The 18,093-nt window shown below is 30.8% G+C and overlaps 1 protein-coding gene across 1 annotated transcript; it reads left to right on the top strand.

Moving 5' to 3' along the window:
* The first annotated feature begins 1,951 nt into the window (after positions 1-1,951).
* LOC111638321 (uncharacterized protein CG3556-like) lies at positions 1,952-18,093 on the top strand. The gene is made up of 8 exons (XM_023384013.1): positions 1,952-2,109; positions 6,895-7,117; positions 10,986-11,221; positions 12,021-12,181; positions 12,781-12,967; positions 16,004-16,268; positions 17,553-17,686; positions 17,844-18,093. The coding sequence occupies exons 1-8, from the start codon at positions 2,034-2,036 to the stop codon at positions 17,918-17,920; spliced, it is 1,359 nt and encodes a 452-aa protein (XP_023239781.1). The 5' UTR covers positions 1,952-2,033; the 3' UTR covers positions 17,921-18,093.

Genomic DNA, 18,093 nt, shown 5'->3' on the forward strand with positions numbered 1-18,093 from the left:
TATTAGAGAGGTTGAGGCGCACGTTTTAAACGTGTAAACGTGTACGTGTGACGTTCGGCGCCGCTTTCCCGTAAGCCTAAAAGTTTGACGATGGTGTTTGGAATGTCGAGCATAATTCCACCAACTTTCCAAACACCATTGTCAAACTTTTAGGCTTACGGGAAAGCGGCGCCGAACGTCACACGTACACGTTTACACGTTTAAAACGTGCGCCTCAACCTCTCTAATTTGATTTGATTTTTGATATTTTGATAAATACAAAATCATGATTTTTAAATTTGAGCATTTTTCAATCATTGACATCATTTCTATTCTCGATATTACTGACACCATTGCTGCAATGTTAATACTCGTATATAAGAAAACAAAAAGTAAATGAGCAATTATTTATTGTGACATTGTCACAATGCTGGGCTGCAATTTTTAATCATATTTTTAATTTATTTCATCTTAAATATATGCTCTCCACCTCAAATTAGTAGTGTCTTGTCCCTGTACATTATACTTTTCTTTTGACAATAGAAAATTAATAGATCATTTATTAATTGCTTTCAGGGGAAAACTTTTGAATTGAAATAACGTAACTTCCAGTTTGCATTAGAAGTTCGTATATCGGAGCCTCCTGTCCATAAGGTTTCCATACTTAGTGTCCTTTTTCATCTATGTAACTTCGTTATTGAGATTAAGGAAAGACGGACGGACGGACGACAGTGGGAATTTATACGTCTACAATTTTTTCAAATTGCAGCGCAATAAAATCCTAAAATGCTATATTTTCATAATATAGCAAAATAGAATGTAATCTGGATTCTCGTTATAATTTAAGAAGTAGGCCTACAGGTCAGGGATATCGTTCTCATCCCCATGACAATCATCATTCATTATGATTGTCAACGATTCAACTTGCTCATAATGGACATAATTAAAACTGAACATATAGTTCACAAAATATTTTTGCCTCGCGAAAACAAATCTATTTATCAATTGTAAGTTAATATGATCAATATTAAATGCATATAATTTTAATGATCACTGCATTACTTAATGAAAAATGTTTTTATTTTATTGTATTTTTAATACAGTAGTTTGAAAACTAAAAGATAGTAACAGATCAAAAAATATTAACAACAATTTATATTATTAAAGTGACCAGAAGTCCCGAATTATACGGGAAAATCTCGCTTTTTAATATGTTTGAAAAATGTTCTACATTTAGACTGTTTCGTAATTATGTTAAAAAATTGAGAGTGAAAGATAAATCACATACAACTTGTAGCATAAAAATTTCAATAGGCATAGTCAGTTGAGTGCGTCAGTTATAAAAAGGAGTTCATAGTGTTTGCTCATTATCCGAGTTTTAAAAAAGTGGTTAAAGCATACAAAACTACATTCGGAAATATAATGAATTAATTGTTCATTGTCACTATCGTTGTCACTATTGTAGGTACAGTAGTTATTTTGTAAACACTATATAAATAAGTAAAATATTCCTAGCTTGTTCGTAGCTTGTCATCGATGATCTCAGAAAGCTAGAAAACTGACGGAATCAATCATGTGATTCACATGTTGTCATATCGAAACGCCCTACCTAACATACCGCTTTTTACATTTCAGGATCTGGTCACTTTATATGTAATTGTAGACTGTTTTAAGGCTAATACCCTTCTTAATCTTCCCGTATCACCAAATTTATTATTTAAAATGGTGCTCATATATAATAACAACACATCTCAGTTGAAAGAAAGAATAAAATTTAAAAAATTTATGTATGAACTATCTAAATAATTTGAAAATGTTAACGATATTTTCATTTTTAAAATAAATTCAACGATGAAATCACTAGTTTGAGACAGTATTGGCAATATTGTGACCAATCAATAGCTGCATTTATAATTGCGTAGAGTCTAGATTACGTATAATTGCGAAATTTGTTGTAATCAGGTAACTATTTACATACATTGTAAATTATAATCAAATCATTTTCTAAAAGTTGGTTGCTGGTGATCTGAATAAAACGGTTTAAAACAGCACATATGAGCAGCAATATGATAGTTACTTTGCTTATTGGATGGATGATAAATTCTGTTTTCGTAAGCGGAATCGATTTTCGTAAGTGACAATTTTTTAAATGTATTTCATTCTCTTATTTCTTTAATGATTAAATTTTTAGCATCACTGGCGATATATTCTTATAATTCCTTAATATCTAGAATGTAATTTTGCATATATTAAATTTCTGTAACCTAATTAAATTACACAGAACTTAAGGTAACTATTGATAAATTTAGCAGACTGGTAAACCTTTACGAAAATCTCCGTATGTCATTCATTAGTGCTTAATGATAAATAACTTACTTTCACAATTTAAAAATATAGAAGAAACTACGTCTTCTTCAGTTCCTTCATGTCCAATCACCAGGAATAAAACATGATTTCCTCGCAAAGACGACTTTTTATTAGAGGCTACGCCCGTACAATATTATATTTAAACGTTCACTGATAAGCCAATAGTTATTTTTTTTTAATTGGCGGAACTATAGAAGACTTAGTTTCTTCTGTATTTTTAAATTGTGTAAAAATACTGTCTTTCAATTTAACTGTAATTGAACTTATTTGGTTCATTATTTCAGTTAAATGTTTATATCTTACATTGTTAGAGTCCTGTAGAGCTCTATAGTAAAGCTATGCCACAAGTATTAATGTTGAATTTGCCAACTTTGTATTTTAATATACGACCAATGAACCGATTTGGATGAATTTAAAATAGTATTTAGTACTATAGTAAAATAGTACTATTGATGTCTTAAATCTTGAATAAAAATGTTAGATCGTTTTAGACTTAAAGTGCGATTATAATTCACTAAAGAGATTATTAATCTATTTTTGTTTTAAAAATATAATCATTATTTTGAAATAATTTGTGTTGTTGGAGGTAAACACTTCCTATCTTAAATCATTAATAATAGGGTTAACAAATTTTCATATAATAATCTGATATACAGTAGTTTTTTGTTTGTTTTTTTCAATAAACAAAAAATTACAAATACAACATATACTCAATAACTTTATTTATTAATCTGACATTTTGTAAATAATTTGAAAATCTAAAAATTTCTGCTCGAATTACTAAAATAAATTATATATCTTTACAGATTTAGATAAGAATAAACTATCCATACAGTTGACTTTATTGCTTTTACATTAACTATCACTGAGGCATTGATAGAAATTGATTGATATAGACCAGTGATGGCATATCTTTTTTCCAAAGAAATATTTAATTTGAGTAAATCAAAACATAACAAAAATGCTCACAAATTTTACTTTAACTTTCTAATCTGCATAAAAAAACAACAATAAACTTTGTACAACTGTAAATATAATAGAAACAAATGTAATATTTCGTTTAATGGAAAATCTGCTATTTATTTGGCGAAAACTTTTCTGTCAAGTTTTTAAAGACTTTTTACGACGGCTTTAGGACCTTGCTTTCATATTACATAAGCAAAGTTTTTAAATATATCAAATATATATTTTTTATAATTGATAAAAACCAAACTTACTAAACATTCAACGGGGTACCATGAAATCGNATATTAACGAACAAATGTTCTCAAGTTATATTTGTAATTATGAAACTAACTGTACACGTTTCAATAATTAAAAAATAAACAAGACCAAAATTTATTTTTCTTTTAGATTTGACAAATACAGAATCGTTTCATTATTACGTTATTGACTGAAAAATATATATACAGTGTCTTGTTACTTTAATTAACGATGTGAAAAAAGTATAATATAAACGAATGATGACTAAAAAATTATGGAAACAATCTCAGGCTGTTTTCAGTTATCAAATGAGGTAAAAACCGCATCACAGGAAACAAGTAGTTGAAAAGATGGCTTACAGTAAAGCTTCCACAAGCTGTACCAGCGCTGGAAAACGGTGTATCGTCCACCAAGAAGATTAGTTTGAAGGTGATAGTTCGTCCGTGTTTTAAACTATTCAAAGCAAGGAACTACAGTGGTACCTCAGGTTACGACCGCCCCAGCATACGAAATTTTCAGGATACGACATGAAATTCGAACATATTTTTGCTCCACGATACGAACAAAAACTCACCATACGACGTTACATTAGTTCGCATTTTTCATTTGTTTTTCTTACTACAGTTNCGAAATTTTCAAGCGGGGGAGAGAGAGAGAATTAAGGCTTAACCGGAAGAACGGCTTTTACTGTACTATTTTGGATGCGATTTTTGGTTTTTATCTGCGTTTTAGTAGGGTATGCCATGAAAACGTACACTAAGAAGGGATTTTTAGAAATACCCCGCGGGGGAATTAAGGCTTAACCGGAAGAACGGCTTTTACTGTACTATTTTAGATGCGAGTTTTTGTTTTCAATTACGTTTAGGCTTTATTGAGTATCTACACCTAGGTGTATTAAATTGATAACATTTCAGATATTGTTATAAATATTTTTATCTATTTCGATTTTAAAAATGTTCGAACCGTTTTAAATTCGAATTTGTTATTGCATATTGGTTCGATTATAGAACGATTGTAAACATTCGAAAAAATTGATCAAATTGAAGATAGTTCGTTTGATTCTCGGCAATTCTCTTCAGCGGTAGGTGTTATATAACAATTACTATGGTTATTGAAATATTGAACATAAATGGGGTTTGCTTGCAAAACCTCCGCGGACGAAGTCGCTGGTAACAGCTAGTTATTCTATAAATATTACTAAAATATCTGTAGAATTTTAAAAATTTAGAAAAAGTCATTAATGATAATACTATTTTAATTAAATGCTAACTAATATTTAACTGTCTTCCTAGTAATAATAGCAGAAATAAAGGATCATAACCAAACTATGCTAATTTATGATTTTAATATTTTCATAACATGCTTTTCTCAGGATTATTTTTTTAAAGAACCAACTAATCATATAAAGTTAACGGTAGAATTAAAGAACATAAACTTATCTATAACAGCATTTACTGGATATCTGAATATATCTTATGAAGATAAACTTAAAATTAAAATCTTTAAATAATCATTTTATAAGCAGAACAAAAATGATTTAAAAATATGATGTTTTAAAATTTATTTTGCATTAGTTTTGCTATATTAATTTTTATGCTAATTGCTAATTTATGTTGTTATGCTTATTGTATTGACATTGTAAAATTTTTCTTTTTCTAGTTTTAAAGGAATAGAGCATTCATTAGGTTACTTTATACAAGAAATAGGTGGAAATTCTTATCGTTATGGAATATTATACAAAATTGATGAAATGGGAAATTTATTTCCAATATCAAATGGTAACTAAAATTGTTCTTTTATATTCTGTATTTTAACAGATATGCAAAATAATAAATTTGTGTTTTCTTATATATTACCGACAGAATGAGTTTAAAAGACCATTTAAATGGATGAATGGAAAAGAGATACATTTTATCATCCATTTATTTTTAGGAAAGACACGAAAGACACAAAAAACTGTTCACTGAGTAAACCATGGTGTAAGAATATAGATAATACCACTCCTATTGTTTAACTGTCAGGAATGTGGTCGTACTTCAGACGTTCGCCACCAGGTGCCGTCTTATCGGGAAGTCCATTTTGTATCGTTGTTTGCCATTTACTATCGCCTCGTTCGACAGTGGTTTTAAGAAATTATTACAAAATCATGTCTTTTAAATGATGTGTGCATAATTGCAATGACAATTATTATCCAAAGAAACAAATAGTAAATGTATTTAAGACACTAAAAGATTTGGAATTGTTTAAAAAATAAAAACGAGCGATACCGTGTGCAGTTCGAGAACTGACTGAACGCTACAGTTGTGAAAAGCATTTTTCTCCGCATTAAATTCTTTGTTCGTGGAGAGTATATAAAGATGGAAAATAAATCATTAACATTCCTTATAAGACTCCTTCACAAACTAAGGGTGCTCAGTTTGTTTCCGAATTGCTCATCATACCTTTCTAAACTTAGCAAAGCACTTCGAAAAAGTCTTTTAATTACCTTTATTATAGTTTCTAAACTATTTAACCAACCCATAACCTAAAAATATACTTCTAATTGCTATATTTTTTTCTACAGTAGTGTATAAAAGTTTTAACGAAATATTTTTTTATTACGGTAGTCTTTTGGGACATTAGAAGAGTCAAAATAAACATCCTGTTTTTCCAACATGTTTGCAGCCCACCAGTGGCCAAGTGGTTCCGTTCTTTGAAAACTGGGAGTTCGATCATAGGTTCGCCAGGATGGGCTAGCCACGTGANTGGCGAAAACTTTTCTGTCAAGTTTTTAAAGACTTTTTACGACGGCTTTAGGACCTTGCTTTCATATTACATAAGCAAAGTTTTTAAATATATCAAATATATATTTTTTATAATTGATAAAAACCAAACTTACTAAACATTCAACGGGGTACCATGAAATCGTTTCTATCAGGGGTTCATGATCGCTGATGCAGGTAAAGACTATTGATAAAATAGAATTTGATTTTGAATAAATCTTGTATTATTTAAAATGTGTCCTTTATTCTTGTAACTTTCCAATGTAATTTGGTACTATTATCTTAATTTCTGAAAAGCAATTATTTATTAATTTTAATCAGGGATGGAAAGTCGAAGTCGGAGTCGAGAGTCGAGAAATCGGATTTTTTCATGGATATTTTTAAAAATAGACTCCGACTCGAGATTCGGGAGTCGTGTATTTTTCTGCCGACTTCCCATCCCTGATTTTCATTTAAAAGTTCATAGGATACCATCTTATTTTAATTTTTAAAAAAAGTTATTATAAAATTTCTTAACGACTAATATTTTAAAATTGAAATTAGTCCACTATAACATTAATTAATGATGATAATATTTCTACAGAAATTCAAGTAAATGAAAACCCAAAAATCAACGAAAGTCGCCAGAAAGCTCTGGAATGGCTTTTTTCTGTTCAAGACAGTAATGGAAGTTGGGGTTCAGAAACACACCGTATCCTCACTTCCATTATTTTATCAGATGAAACTTTTAGGAACGAAAAACATTTAAAATACTATAAAGCATTCGAAGAATTGAAAACAAAACTTTCTTTTGCACTTTCTGAAAGGTAAGTTTAATAATATTAACCATAATTTTTGTAAAATTTAATTTCAGTTATTGGGAATAACTCCTGAGAATATCTTAAGCAAATGTTCTAAATTTTCTACTAATTTTTTTATTTATAATATTGTATTTTTGTTAAATAGAATTTTTTTACATAAAGATTTTGTCATGATATATGATATTTTATAATCTAAATGTAATCATTTCAATAAAAAAAAAATTTGAAGTAGGTTATTGGCTTTACAAATTTNTCTGTATCTATAAGGGTTAATTATAGCCATTATCCATTAATGTTAAAAATTTTATAATATTAGAGCGCTTCCAACAGACATAACAAGCATAAGCTTCTGCTAAACAGCAACTATTTAAATAAGCAAGAAGTTTGTGTGTGATCATTGATCAAAATATTTCTGCATAATGATTTTGATTTTAAAAAAATTATTTCAAATAGAAAAATTTTTGAAAATCCTTAGTGTATCATCATTCCACTAACAGTCCACATTCACTGCCACAATCTCAAAAAATTTTTACGTATTCCCTATTTCCAATGCAGACATCATATTTGAATGATCACTTAAATAAATGCATTTTTAAAGTTATGAATTTACTGAATATTTTTTAATATACACGTAAATGTTCAAATTATAATAACCATATATCGGTTATGTTACTAAAATTATAATCTGCTATCAATTTTTTACAGGAGTTGATAAAGAATATCCAAAGAATNGATCATTGATCAAAATACTTCTGCATAATGATTTTGATTTTAAAAAAAATTATTTCAAATAGAAAAATTTTTGAAAATCCTTAGTGTATCATCATTCCACAGCCCACACTTTCTGTCACAATCTGTCAAAATTTTTAAATATTCCCTATTTCCAATATCATATTTGAATGATCTCTTAAATAAATGCATTTTTAAAGTTATGAATTTACTGAATATTTTTTAATATACACGTAAATGTTCAAATTATAATAACCATATATCGGTTATGTTACTAAAATTATAATCTGCTATCAATTTTTTACAGGAGTTGATAAAGAATATCCAAAGAATGGTGATCATTACATTTTTGGGAGATCGAATTTNGAGAGTGTACAATTTAATTCAGTACCATTTACTACACATAGCATAATTTTTAATATTAATTTTAATATTAATGAACAAATGTTCTCAATTTATATTTGTAATTATGAAATTAACTGTACACGTTTCAATAATTAAAAAATAAACAAGACCAAAATTTTGAGAAATTTTTCTTTTCCTTACCATCAAACCAGTGCAGAAAATCGTGTCGACCAACTTTTAACTTTTCATTTACAGAATACTGAAAAGGACTTTCTCGCTCGGATAGCAATCAGGTAGAGATTTAAGTGGTCACCATGCGTGGTCTCGCATGCGTAATAAAGAGTTTCGAAAGAATATAGAATTTGAAGCAAAAGAGCAATCGGATTTTGTGGAATCGTCTATAGAAGAGATTAAAAAATATTCCTATTCATTGACACACAGGCATGTCAACTAAATGCTAAAATAGCGTTTTCCTCCATCTTGCCGTATTGGCTGTGGCGTCACTACAATAATAGCCAATATCGGATTGCATAAATTCTTTTCCGGATCTGACGAAGACCCGATGTATATTTCGGATGGGACCGCTGTAGAGTTACTTTTCTGCAGTGATTTTTCTTGCGCGTGAGCGGTCTTAAGAAGAAACGAATCAAAATTGTTTTAATCGTAAACACCAGAAATCAGCGAGAAGTCGTCAAAGATTTGACAGGCTGCATTTACACTTCCCACCCATCACCCATAGCAATTTGGAGAATAATTTCTTGCAAAAAACGGAAATTTGAATACGAAAGAAAAAAAATAGACAAGAACTATTTTATATTGATTTTATTTTAGATGCATTTCAAATGTTTAAGTCTCAAAATTTTATTATTTATTACAAAAAATATCGCGTGTTAATTTTTTCCCCTTCCACTTCGAATTTCGGCGGTTGGTCGACAGGAAGATTTTGAAAATGTGTCCCCAAGCCTACAACAAAATAACATAATTGTTCTTAGAGCGGATAAAGCAGAATAACTTCTTTTAGTTGCAAACGAATGGGAGAGAAGCCAGTGGTTGGAATTGGTCAAAATGAAGATTTTGTAGAACTAAAAGAAGATTCTACAACTGAAATAATAACAAATATAAATAAAGAAATTTAAAAATCATTAAAAAAAAGTGAATAGATGAGAAAGAGAAACGATTTATATTGGATCCATCAAAGAGCACAACACCTATNCTACCCATAATATTAGCGCTTGTTTCATTTTTTACATTATAGGTGCTCTCGGACTAGCAACATTTTTCGCAAGAATAGATGATCCGGATGCGACCAAATTTCTAATCATTTCTCCCGATTGCTTAATCGACCGAATAGTCGACTCATTTAAATTAAAATGCCTACTAATATCAGCAGTGCCGGCCCGAGGCAAGTTTTAGGATGGAGCGAGATCCTATTATGGCGCCCCTCTTGTTGCCCCTAATTTATCCCTTTAATTTTCTTTACCACTGAGGCGCCTTCTAGGACTTAGCGCCTGGAGTGGCTGCTCCGTTCGCCCTATGTTAGGGCCGGCTCTAAATATCAGCTATCCGCTCTTGATTTTTAATTCGATCCAAAATTTCTATCTTTGAAGAGTTATAAATTTCCTTTTTAACGACGGTCCTTTCTTTTCATTCAACATTGTTATGGCTAAAATTTTTTCAATCAGTTTTGTGGACAGTAAAAATCGCAAAAAATAACTTTTCTTCACTATGTTGTTAAAAATATACATCCAATAGAAGTTTATACTGTATTTTGGACCATTTTTGCTGTCCCCACTTATTGGAACAGTATAAATGATGGAGAATTTAGGGATATATTTAAGTGTTTACGGTAACTGGTGCTTATCTGTCTAGAAACAGGTCTTTCCCTGAAACTTTCAAGGGAATAAATAACACGGAAACAGCAACAAACAGCTGTTTTCAAGGACATTTAGTTCTGTATGCCGAATTGCGGTTCGCATCGTGTGATCCGTTGCGATTTTTCTGTTATGTGAAAGATAATTCGTTTCTAACTACCGTAAACCGCGTTGTAAGAAAATTACCGCATTTTTCCAACCGCGTTGGAGCGAAAACGCATTGTAAAGGTACCGCGTTGTAGGAGGCCTACCTGTATTTTATGTTGGAAACATAATTTTTAAATATTAATAAAAATTTGAATGCGGACATTCGTTATTGGATGGCGAGATGTCACAAATAAAATGTCAAATGCATATAAATGCACACATTGTCCCGCAAAAATTGCTGGTATTTTAAACTTTAAAGAAAAATCTTGTAAAATCGACATACAGTAATTTGTTCATGTAAAATTGGAGAATCGGAAACATTTTTGCCAATTCTTAACAGTCGAATCCATTCTTCGTCGATTATACTTACGAGTTTCTCCGAATTCTGATTTTCAAATAATCATCCGTCAGTGGCATACCGTAGTGGGGGCGGCAGGAGCGGCCCGCCCCGGGCGGCACTTTTTAGGGAACGGCAAAATTTCACAATAAATAATAATAATATCTTGTAAAAATTTGAAACATCCTAATCTATACTTGCATCGCGCCTACGGTAGTGCTATCGTCCGGACAGTNTTTCTGTAGATAATTGAAATATCGATTCTTTTTGTAAGCTTATATAATTCTGATAAAACTTTATCAGTTTAGCGAATTTAGCATAGAAGAAAAATCACTATATGATGCACTGGCACGCGATAACGTACTCAAACTCATTTCAGAATAAAAGCTGTGCCAGTACCGTTATTAATTTCAATTATTTTATTACTGTTTTTGTTTTTTTGCAGAATTACGTCTATCTCTGCAGGACAGCTAGCATTGTATGCCAATGCTCTAATGACAAATTGTTATGATCCTCAAAATTTTAATGGAGTCAATATAATTAGTAAAATGATTGAAAAGAAGAAAATATCCAGCTATGAAATTGGTTTAGTATCACTTTCAGCTTGTTTAGCCAAAAAGGAGCATGATGTGATCCTAATGGGTACTGATTTCTTACAAAAATTAAATCCGTTATTTGTTGGTAAGCAAGATTTGATTATCATATACGAGAATGTACGCGTTAAGCGTAATTATTGAATTAATAAGATTTTATGGTTGCAATGGCAGAGATTGTCAGAAAAACATTTTCAGAATAATTTAGTATTTGAATGTGCTTCAATATGGTAGAGACATATTATGGCACTTTCGGAAAAATTTTATTTATTAATAAAATTTAGAATTGCCTTCTATTGCTGTTTTATTTAAAATGTAACGCAAATATACTATTGACAATTGTTTTGGCCTTCGACCTTTAAGGAGACTCAACAGTTAAGACACCAGCTTAATATTTCTAACACGACTGGCAGACTGCCAGAGTTTAAACAACATAGCCAAACTCTGGACAAAGATTTGAACAATAATTAAATCCGACAGTGGAGAGATTTTAATTAAAAATTTTATAATTAACATCAGTTAAGCCAGTAGAGATAATATATCACTACTTAATTTCCATACATTTATTATAATAATACAGTATAGGCAGTATCCGATTTTCTGACTTAATGTGTTACCGATAATATCGAAAGTGTACAAAAATCAGATAAGAGTTGTATATTATAAGGTACCGTTCTACTTCTCATTCCCATTATAAGTTCAACCGGATCTACAGTGGAAGCGGCCAGGTGGTGAGGTGCGGGCTAGACATATCCGGAACAGACCTCCAAGAAAAACTTCTAGAGTTGCTGGCCTGAATTCGATTTCAGATCTCCAGAGCGTTGGACTGACACCTCTACCATGCGCCGCTTTATTGAATATATAATCAAGTAAATTTTTTGTTTCAGATGCAAGAGCAATGATTGTCATGGCATTAATTTGTATTAGAGATAAGTATAAAGAAAATAAAATGAATAAATATATTCAGGAGCAATTGGAATTACTTAAAGGTCTACAAACTTCTAAAGGAAATTTTGGAAATATATATAGTTCGGCATTAGTTATTCAGGTATGATGTTAAATCATATATTCTATGAAATATAATGAAAATTATATTAATTTATTTGTAGTTGTATTTTAATGTGAGCTTTACAGTTGTTAAAGAGGGTGAATCTGAAGTCTTTTTACACTTATATAAAAATTGAACGAATGAATTTATGAGTTTTAATTATACCAGTAGTTACAGCACGCAATGTTATTAAAAACTACAGAAACTATTAATTAAAGGTAATTTTTTCAAAATATAAAAAATGTTTTAATTTTTTTCAATTAAGCATTTCTGATACCAAATGGATAATATAGCCTTAAAAATAATTTTTTTCGATATTATAATTGGTGCAAAAGGCCCTCTGAGTTTTTTGGCGAACACTTTCCACCCTGTTGGCAAGAAGTGTCTCCAAAAACACCTCTGAATTCAAATTTATAAGATCATAACAATAATATGCATTAAAGTCTTTATTGTAAATCTGTGCGTTATTTATAAATTTAAAATTCATACTCAAAATTAAATCCAAGTTCAGTTTTATTTAAGAATTAAAAAGTCTACTAACGTTTAATTAAAGAAAATGTTTTGCTTTGAATCACAGAAATTTTATAACAATTTTTTAGGCGCTGACTGCTGCTAAAGAAAAGGATGGCTGGTCATATGAAAAAGGTATTAATTATGTCCTTTCGGAACAGAAGCATGATGGTTCGTTTGGTGATCTTCTTGCTACATATTTTGTACTACCTGTGTTAAATGGACGTAGTTTCGTGGATATTGGTAACGTTGGATGTGAGAAATTAAAAGTTACAGGTATTTAATTGCGTTTGATGTAGTTGTTTCCATTTCTAAAATTTAAAAAATGCCCATTATAATATTTAGATATTTTAGATTTATTTAAATTATAATTGATATTGCCAATTAAAAATCTTCATGCGCTTCATCAGAGTTTGAAATTTATTTTAAATATCGATTTCCACTAGATTTTTGATTTTAAACGAAACTGAGTGCAAATTGTTGTGATTTCGGCTCCTATAATTTTACCAAAAAGTTTATATTTTGAAAATAATTCAACAAAAAGGATTGAACTGAATCTATTGAGCCGAGGCGTTAGCGAAGCCACTTCTAGGAGACTTACAGATTGTGTTCGTACTTAAAACTTGATCGATCGATTTTAAATAGGCTAAATTTTGCCATTTTCAATTAATAACGATGAAGAATCGAAAAATGTAATACAATGTGGGGATTCCATGACTTCGTTTTCGATTTACAGTGGGGTCAGAGTGACAATAGGTACCAAAAACGAACAAAACGCCGAACGAATGTAAGGATGGCCGTCCGTGCCCAGCAAGTGTAAGGATTGCCTCTTCATGGCCGACAAGTATAAGAAATTGCTTTCTCGTGTGGCAAGCAACCGTTTTCTTCTGATCACAAACACAAACACTCTCTCATTCTCAAACACACATTCATACACATAAGCACGCCTTTACACACACATTCAAACCCGTGTCAGCTCTTGGGTTAATTAGAACGAAAGATAATTTACAGTATATGTAACCTACAAATACTATTTAAATTTTTTTAATTACAAAAACGCAACGCTTTGTCTCAATTCTATCTCTTACGACAAAGTCGCACGGTGTTCCTACTTTTAGGTATTTCTGCGGGAAAATAAATAATGTTTTCAGAGTCTAAATAATAGTTAAGAAAGTGAGAGTCTGCAATAAATATGTCGATTTTCCTTTCTCAGCTTTTGCTGGATTCCGGTACATTCGGATCAATTTTCAATACAATATTAATTTTACTTCTTTTAACAATTATTGTTAAACTATATAAAAAGTGTAAAACAAGAATTTTTTTCTTTGTTAAATAGATATACCACGTATTGTACTGTATAGAATCATAGATCTTCTAAAGACACCTAGCCTTTCATCTATAGAAGTATTTTAAAATTTTCAATTAGGGAGCGGTAATTTTGAATAAGTTTTTTAAGGTCCATTTCGAATATAAAAATACATTTCGTATGTTCATTTTCACTATAATATTTTTGATCGTGTTTTCGTTGCTTCTTAATATTATACATAATAAACTGTTTAAGTTAAATAACATCGGCAAAGTTTTAAAAACATCAAATTAATTTTTATTGAAAATTTATTATTTTTTCGCTATTTTACAATCTAAATTTTAAGTTTTTCACGGATCACGGATTGGGAAATTTTGATTTATAATATATCAATAGATTAGACTATCAGACAACAAAATATCTTACGTTTATCAGTTTTTAGATTTCTTAATGTGAATCTGTTCTAAGAAACTTAAGTCAACTTTTAAGCTGCGTTCAGATAGGCATGTGTAACAAATTCTGCGACGGATATGCCAGGCAACCATTTCAGTGACAACCACGTCATTACTCCGAGTCAATTTTAATGGAACGAATTTTCAGCGAATCAATATTGATCTCATCATTCCATGCTGGCACACAAAGAGGAAGAAAACAAATCGAAGAGAAGCATATTGAAAGACAAAAACCTAATTATCGAAGTATCCCAATTCATAGGGGAAAGGATTATAAAAACCTTGATACTTGATTGGCTAAATGTAAAAGGTTAATACGCACGTATGAACACGTAGCATAACGAAACGCAAAAACATGATCTTGACGTAAAATATCGTAAGAAGTACCTGTCTGAACGCTGTTTAAATCGGTATCATTATAAGATCTACAAGGTCTGTTCAAAAAGTATCGGACCTTATTTTTTTCCGCGTAAACCAATGATGCGAGAGAGGCCTCCTTCGGTGGAGTTGTGGAGGGGACAGTCATGAACAGCCCTGAATTTTTTCCCGCCTGCAGAAAGCGTCAGTCGTTGGCAATCGGCGTATGAGTGAGGTCATGTAGTGCGCTCTCGTCGGATTTCACTAAGCTGGAAAATGACTGAACAACGTGAGCAGCGATATTACATCAAATTTTGCCAAAAACCTTGGCGATACCCGAGTGTACACCATTCGCAAGATTCAGCAGGCTTTCGGGGACGATCCTCGAGGCCAAAAAAAGCGCGGCAGGTCCGCAGCAATATCAAAGGTCATGTTGACAGTTTTTTCGACTCTCGTGGGGTGGTGTGTCGTGAGTACGCACCACAAGGCCAAACCATCGCAAAGGAGTACTACCAGGAGGTCCTTCGTCGTCTTTCCGATACAGTGCGATGCAAACGATGGGATCTGTGGTCGATCAAAACTTGGCAGCTCCATCGTGATAACGCATCCGCCCATTCTGCGCATCTGATTCGGGCTTTCGTCGCCAAACACAATACTCCTGTGGTTCGTCACGCTCCGTACTCTCTCCACATGGCTCCGTGTGACCTTTGGCTATTTCTCAAGCTGAAAATGCCGCTAAAAGGAACCCAAATTTAGTCGAGAGAAGACATCATGCGAAATGCGACGGACCGGCTGATAACCATTCCAAAAGATGCGTTCCAGCAGTGTTTCCAGCAATGGCAGGAACGCTGGGAGAAGTGTATACATTACCAAGGAGACTACTTTGAATGGGATTAGGGTTTTGTACCTCAAAGTCAATAAATTTATTTTTGCCGACCAAAGGTCCGATACTTTTTGAACAGACCTTGTATTATAACAGAATTAGCTTCAGTAAGAATCGATATTTTCTTTGATTTACTGTCGGGAGAAAAATCGGATTCGCAAAACTTTTTCGTTAAATTTCGTCAAAACATATCGGTAAATTTCTAAATTCGCTGTTTACCTTAAAATAACTCATAGATTTAAAATTACAAAGGAATCTCTAAAAATATTACTAATGCTCTTACAAAAACTAATCAAGTGTTATTTCCCCCTTAGATTATTCAAAAAATCCTATAAATCAAAAGGTAGAGCTTATTACTGAAAATTCAACAGGCCCACTGATTCCACACTTAACTGAATATAATTTAAAACAAATTTCTCAATTTCACAAGAATCTTATCAATGTTGTTTTTTCTATTTGGAGTGAAAGGAGTGGAAAAAAGTCTTGTTTCACTTTTCGTTCCAAAAAATTTACCGTGCCTGAAAATTCGTCATTTTTAGAAGTTATGAAAGTAGCTCAGAAAGAAGACAAGAGATACAGGTAATTTGTTGAATAGTTATTGGTTTTATTTTACATAAATTAACATAAAATATTTTATTATTAAATGCTTTAAATTTATTGTAATTCTTATGACTGAAATACACAGCATTGGAATTGATTTCGATGCAGTTGAATTCATAGAATTTACATGGTCTCTTATTGTTTAAGATTGACCTCACGTTGCCAATCATAACTATTAGATTCGATTAATATTATGTATGATTTCTATTATAGCTGTTTACAAGTCTGGTCTTTTGAATAATTACATTTATTACCTATTCTCGATCGTGGATACGTATAATATTTCCACTAAAAGGAACTAAATTTGATTATTGCACAGGACAAACTTCATCGTTCTTCCTTTCGAGTAACCCAAAATAATATTTATCAGAACAGCGTCAAAACAAAGAGAGATGTATAGTTCTAGAGTTATATGTAGTTCTAGCATATTATTACAGGAATCCCATAATTAATGCGGTTAATTAATTAAAACTTCTGCCGCGTATATAAAGAGATTGCCTCAATTAATTTCGCATTAGGAAAAACCGCGTTAAGTGGCAATCACGTCATTTAATGCCCTTAAGTGGCATTTACGTCATTAAATGACCCTAAGTGGCATATACCTCATTTGATTAATGATCATAAGTGGCATATACGTCAATCAATGCCATTAAGTGGACTTCTTCGAGTGAAGAAGTGCAAAAAACCGGGGAAGATTAATATTTAACCGATCACCATACTAAAATATAAATTAATTTTATATTGTTACAATTTTATTCCGATCTATTTTGAGAAAATTACTCTCGGTTTGCAATGAAATAAGTGAAAAATTTTAATTAAAAAAGAAATATAATGTAATTCTCCGGAAAATATATTTTGATATCGTTCTTTATTATTGATATTTCTTCACTGTTTCCGTATGTTTTTGACTAATATATTCCTATTAAATTAACTGAAAACTAATGATTAAAATAAATAAAAAGTAAATGCAGTTTTTTCTCCGAAAAAAACATATTGTATAAAATTCAAAAAATTTAATTTTGAATAAGATTCTTTTTTATTTGTTTATTTTATTTATATGAACGGTACGAAGACGTATTCTTCATATTCCGAAGACACAAGTCACGTTGCATTTAGTCACATTACGAAGAAATGAACATACATTAGAGAATTTTTCTTATGTATATTCCGTATAATTATTCAATTCATTTTATTTTATGTTACAATATATTATTATCTATTAAAATTTATATTTATGGTATTTACTGTAGTTCTTTATTTCAGTTTTAAAGCAAAGAAATATTCGTGGGGGTCATTCATAGAAGAAATCGATGGAATCCATAATGATAACGATAATCACTATTATTGGATGTTATATAAAATTAACGAGACAGGAGATTTAGTCTTGACGTCAGAGGGTAATTTTAAATTGTTTTACTTGATATATGATTAATATATTAACATTATATAGAATAAAATATTTTAAAATTGTTTTGAGCTGATACTCGACAAGATTTTAACGTTTCCTCTAGAATATTTTAATGATTCTCTAATGGCTATAAAATTTATTTTTAGGGGCAGATAAAGAACGGCCGAAAAATAATGATCATTACATTTTTAAATACTGTCTCGGTATTTGCAGTTTGTGTTAAAAGAAGTGTTTCTCTAAAAAATTATTCAGTATTGAAAAGAGAGTGTACAATTTAATTCAGTACCATTTACTACACATAGCATAATTTTTAATATTAATTTTAATATTAATGAACAAATGTTCTCAATTTATATTTGTAATTATGAAATTAACTGTACACGTTTCAATAATTAA

This window comes from Centruroides sculpturatus, unplaced genomic scaffold, assembly GCF_000671375.1.
Source record: "Centruroides sculpturatus isolate CEXI.00-Female unplaced genomic scaffold, Cexi_2.0 scaffold1081, whole genome shotgun sequence".
NCBI lineage: Eukaryota > Metazoa > Arthropoda > Arachnida > Scorpiones > Buthidae > Centruroides > Centruroides sculpturatus.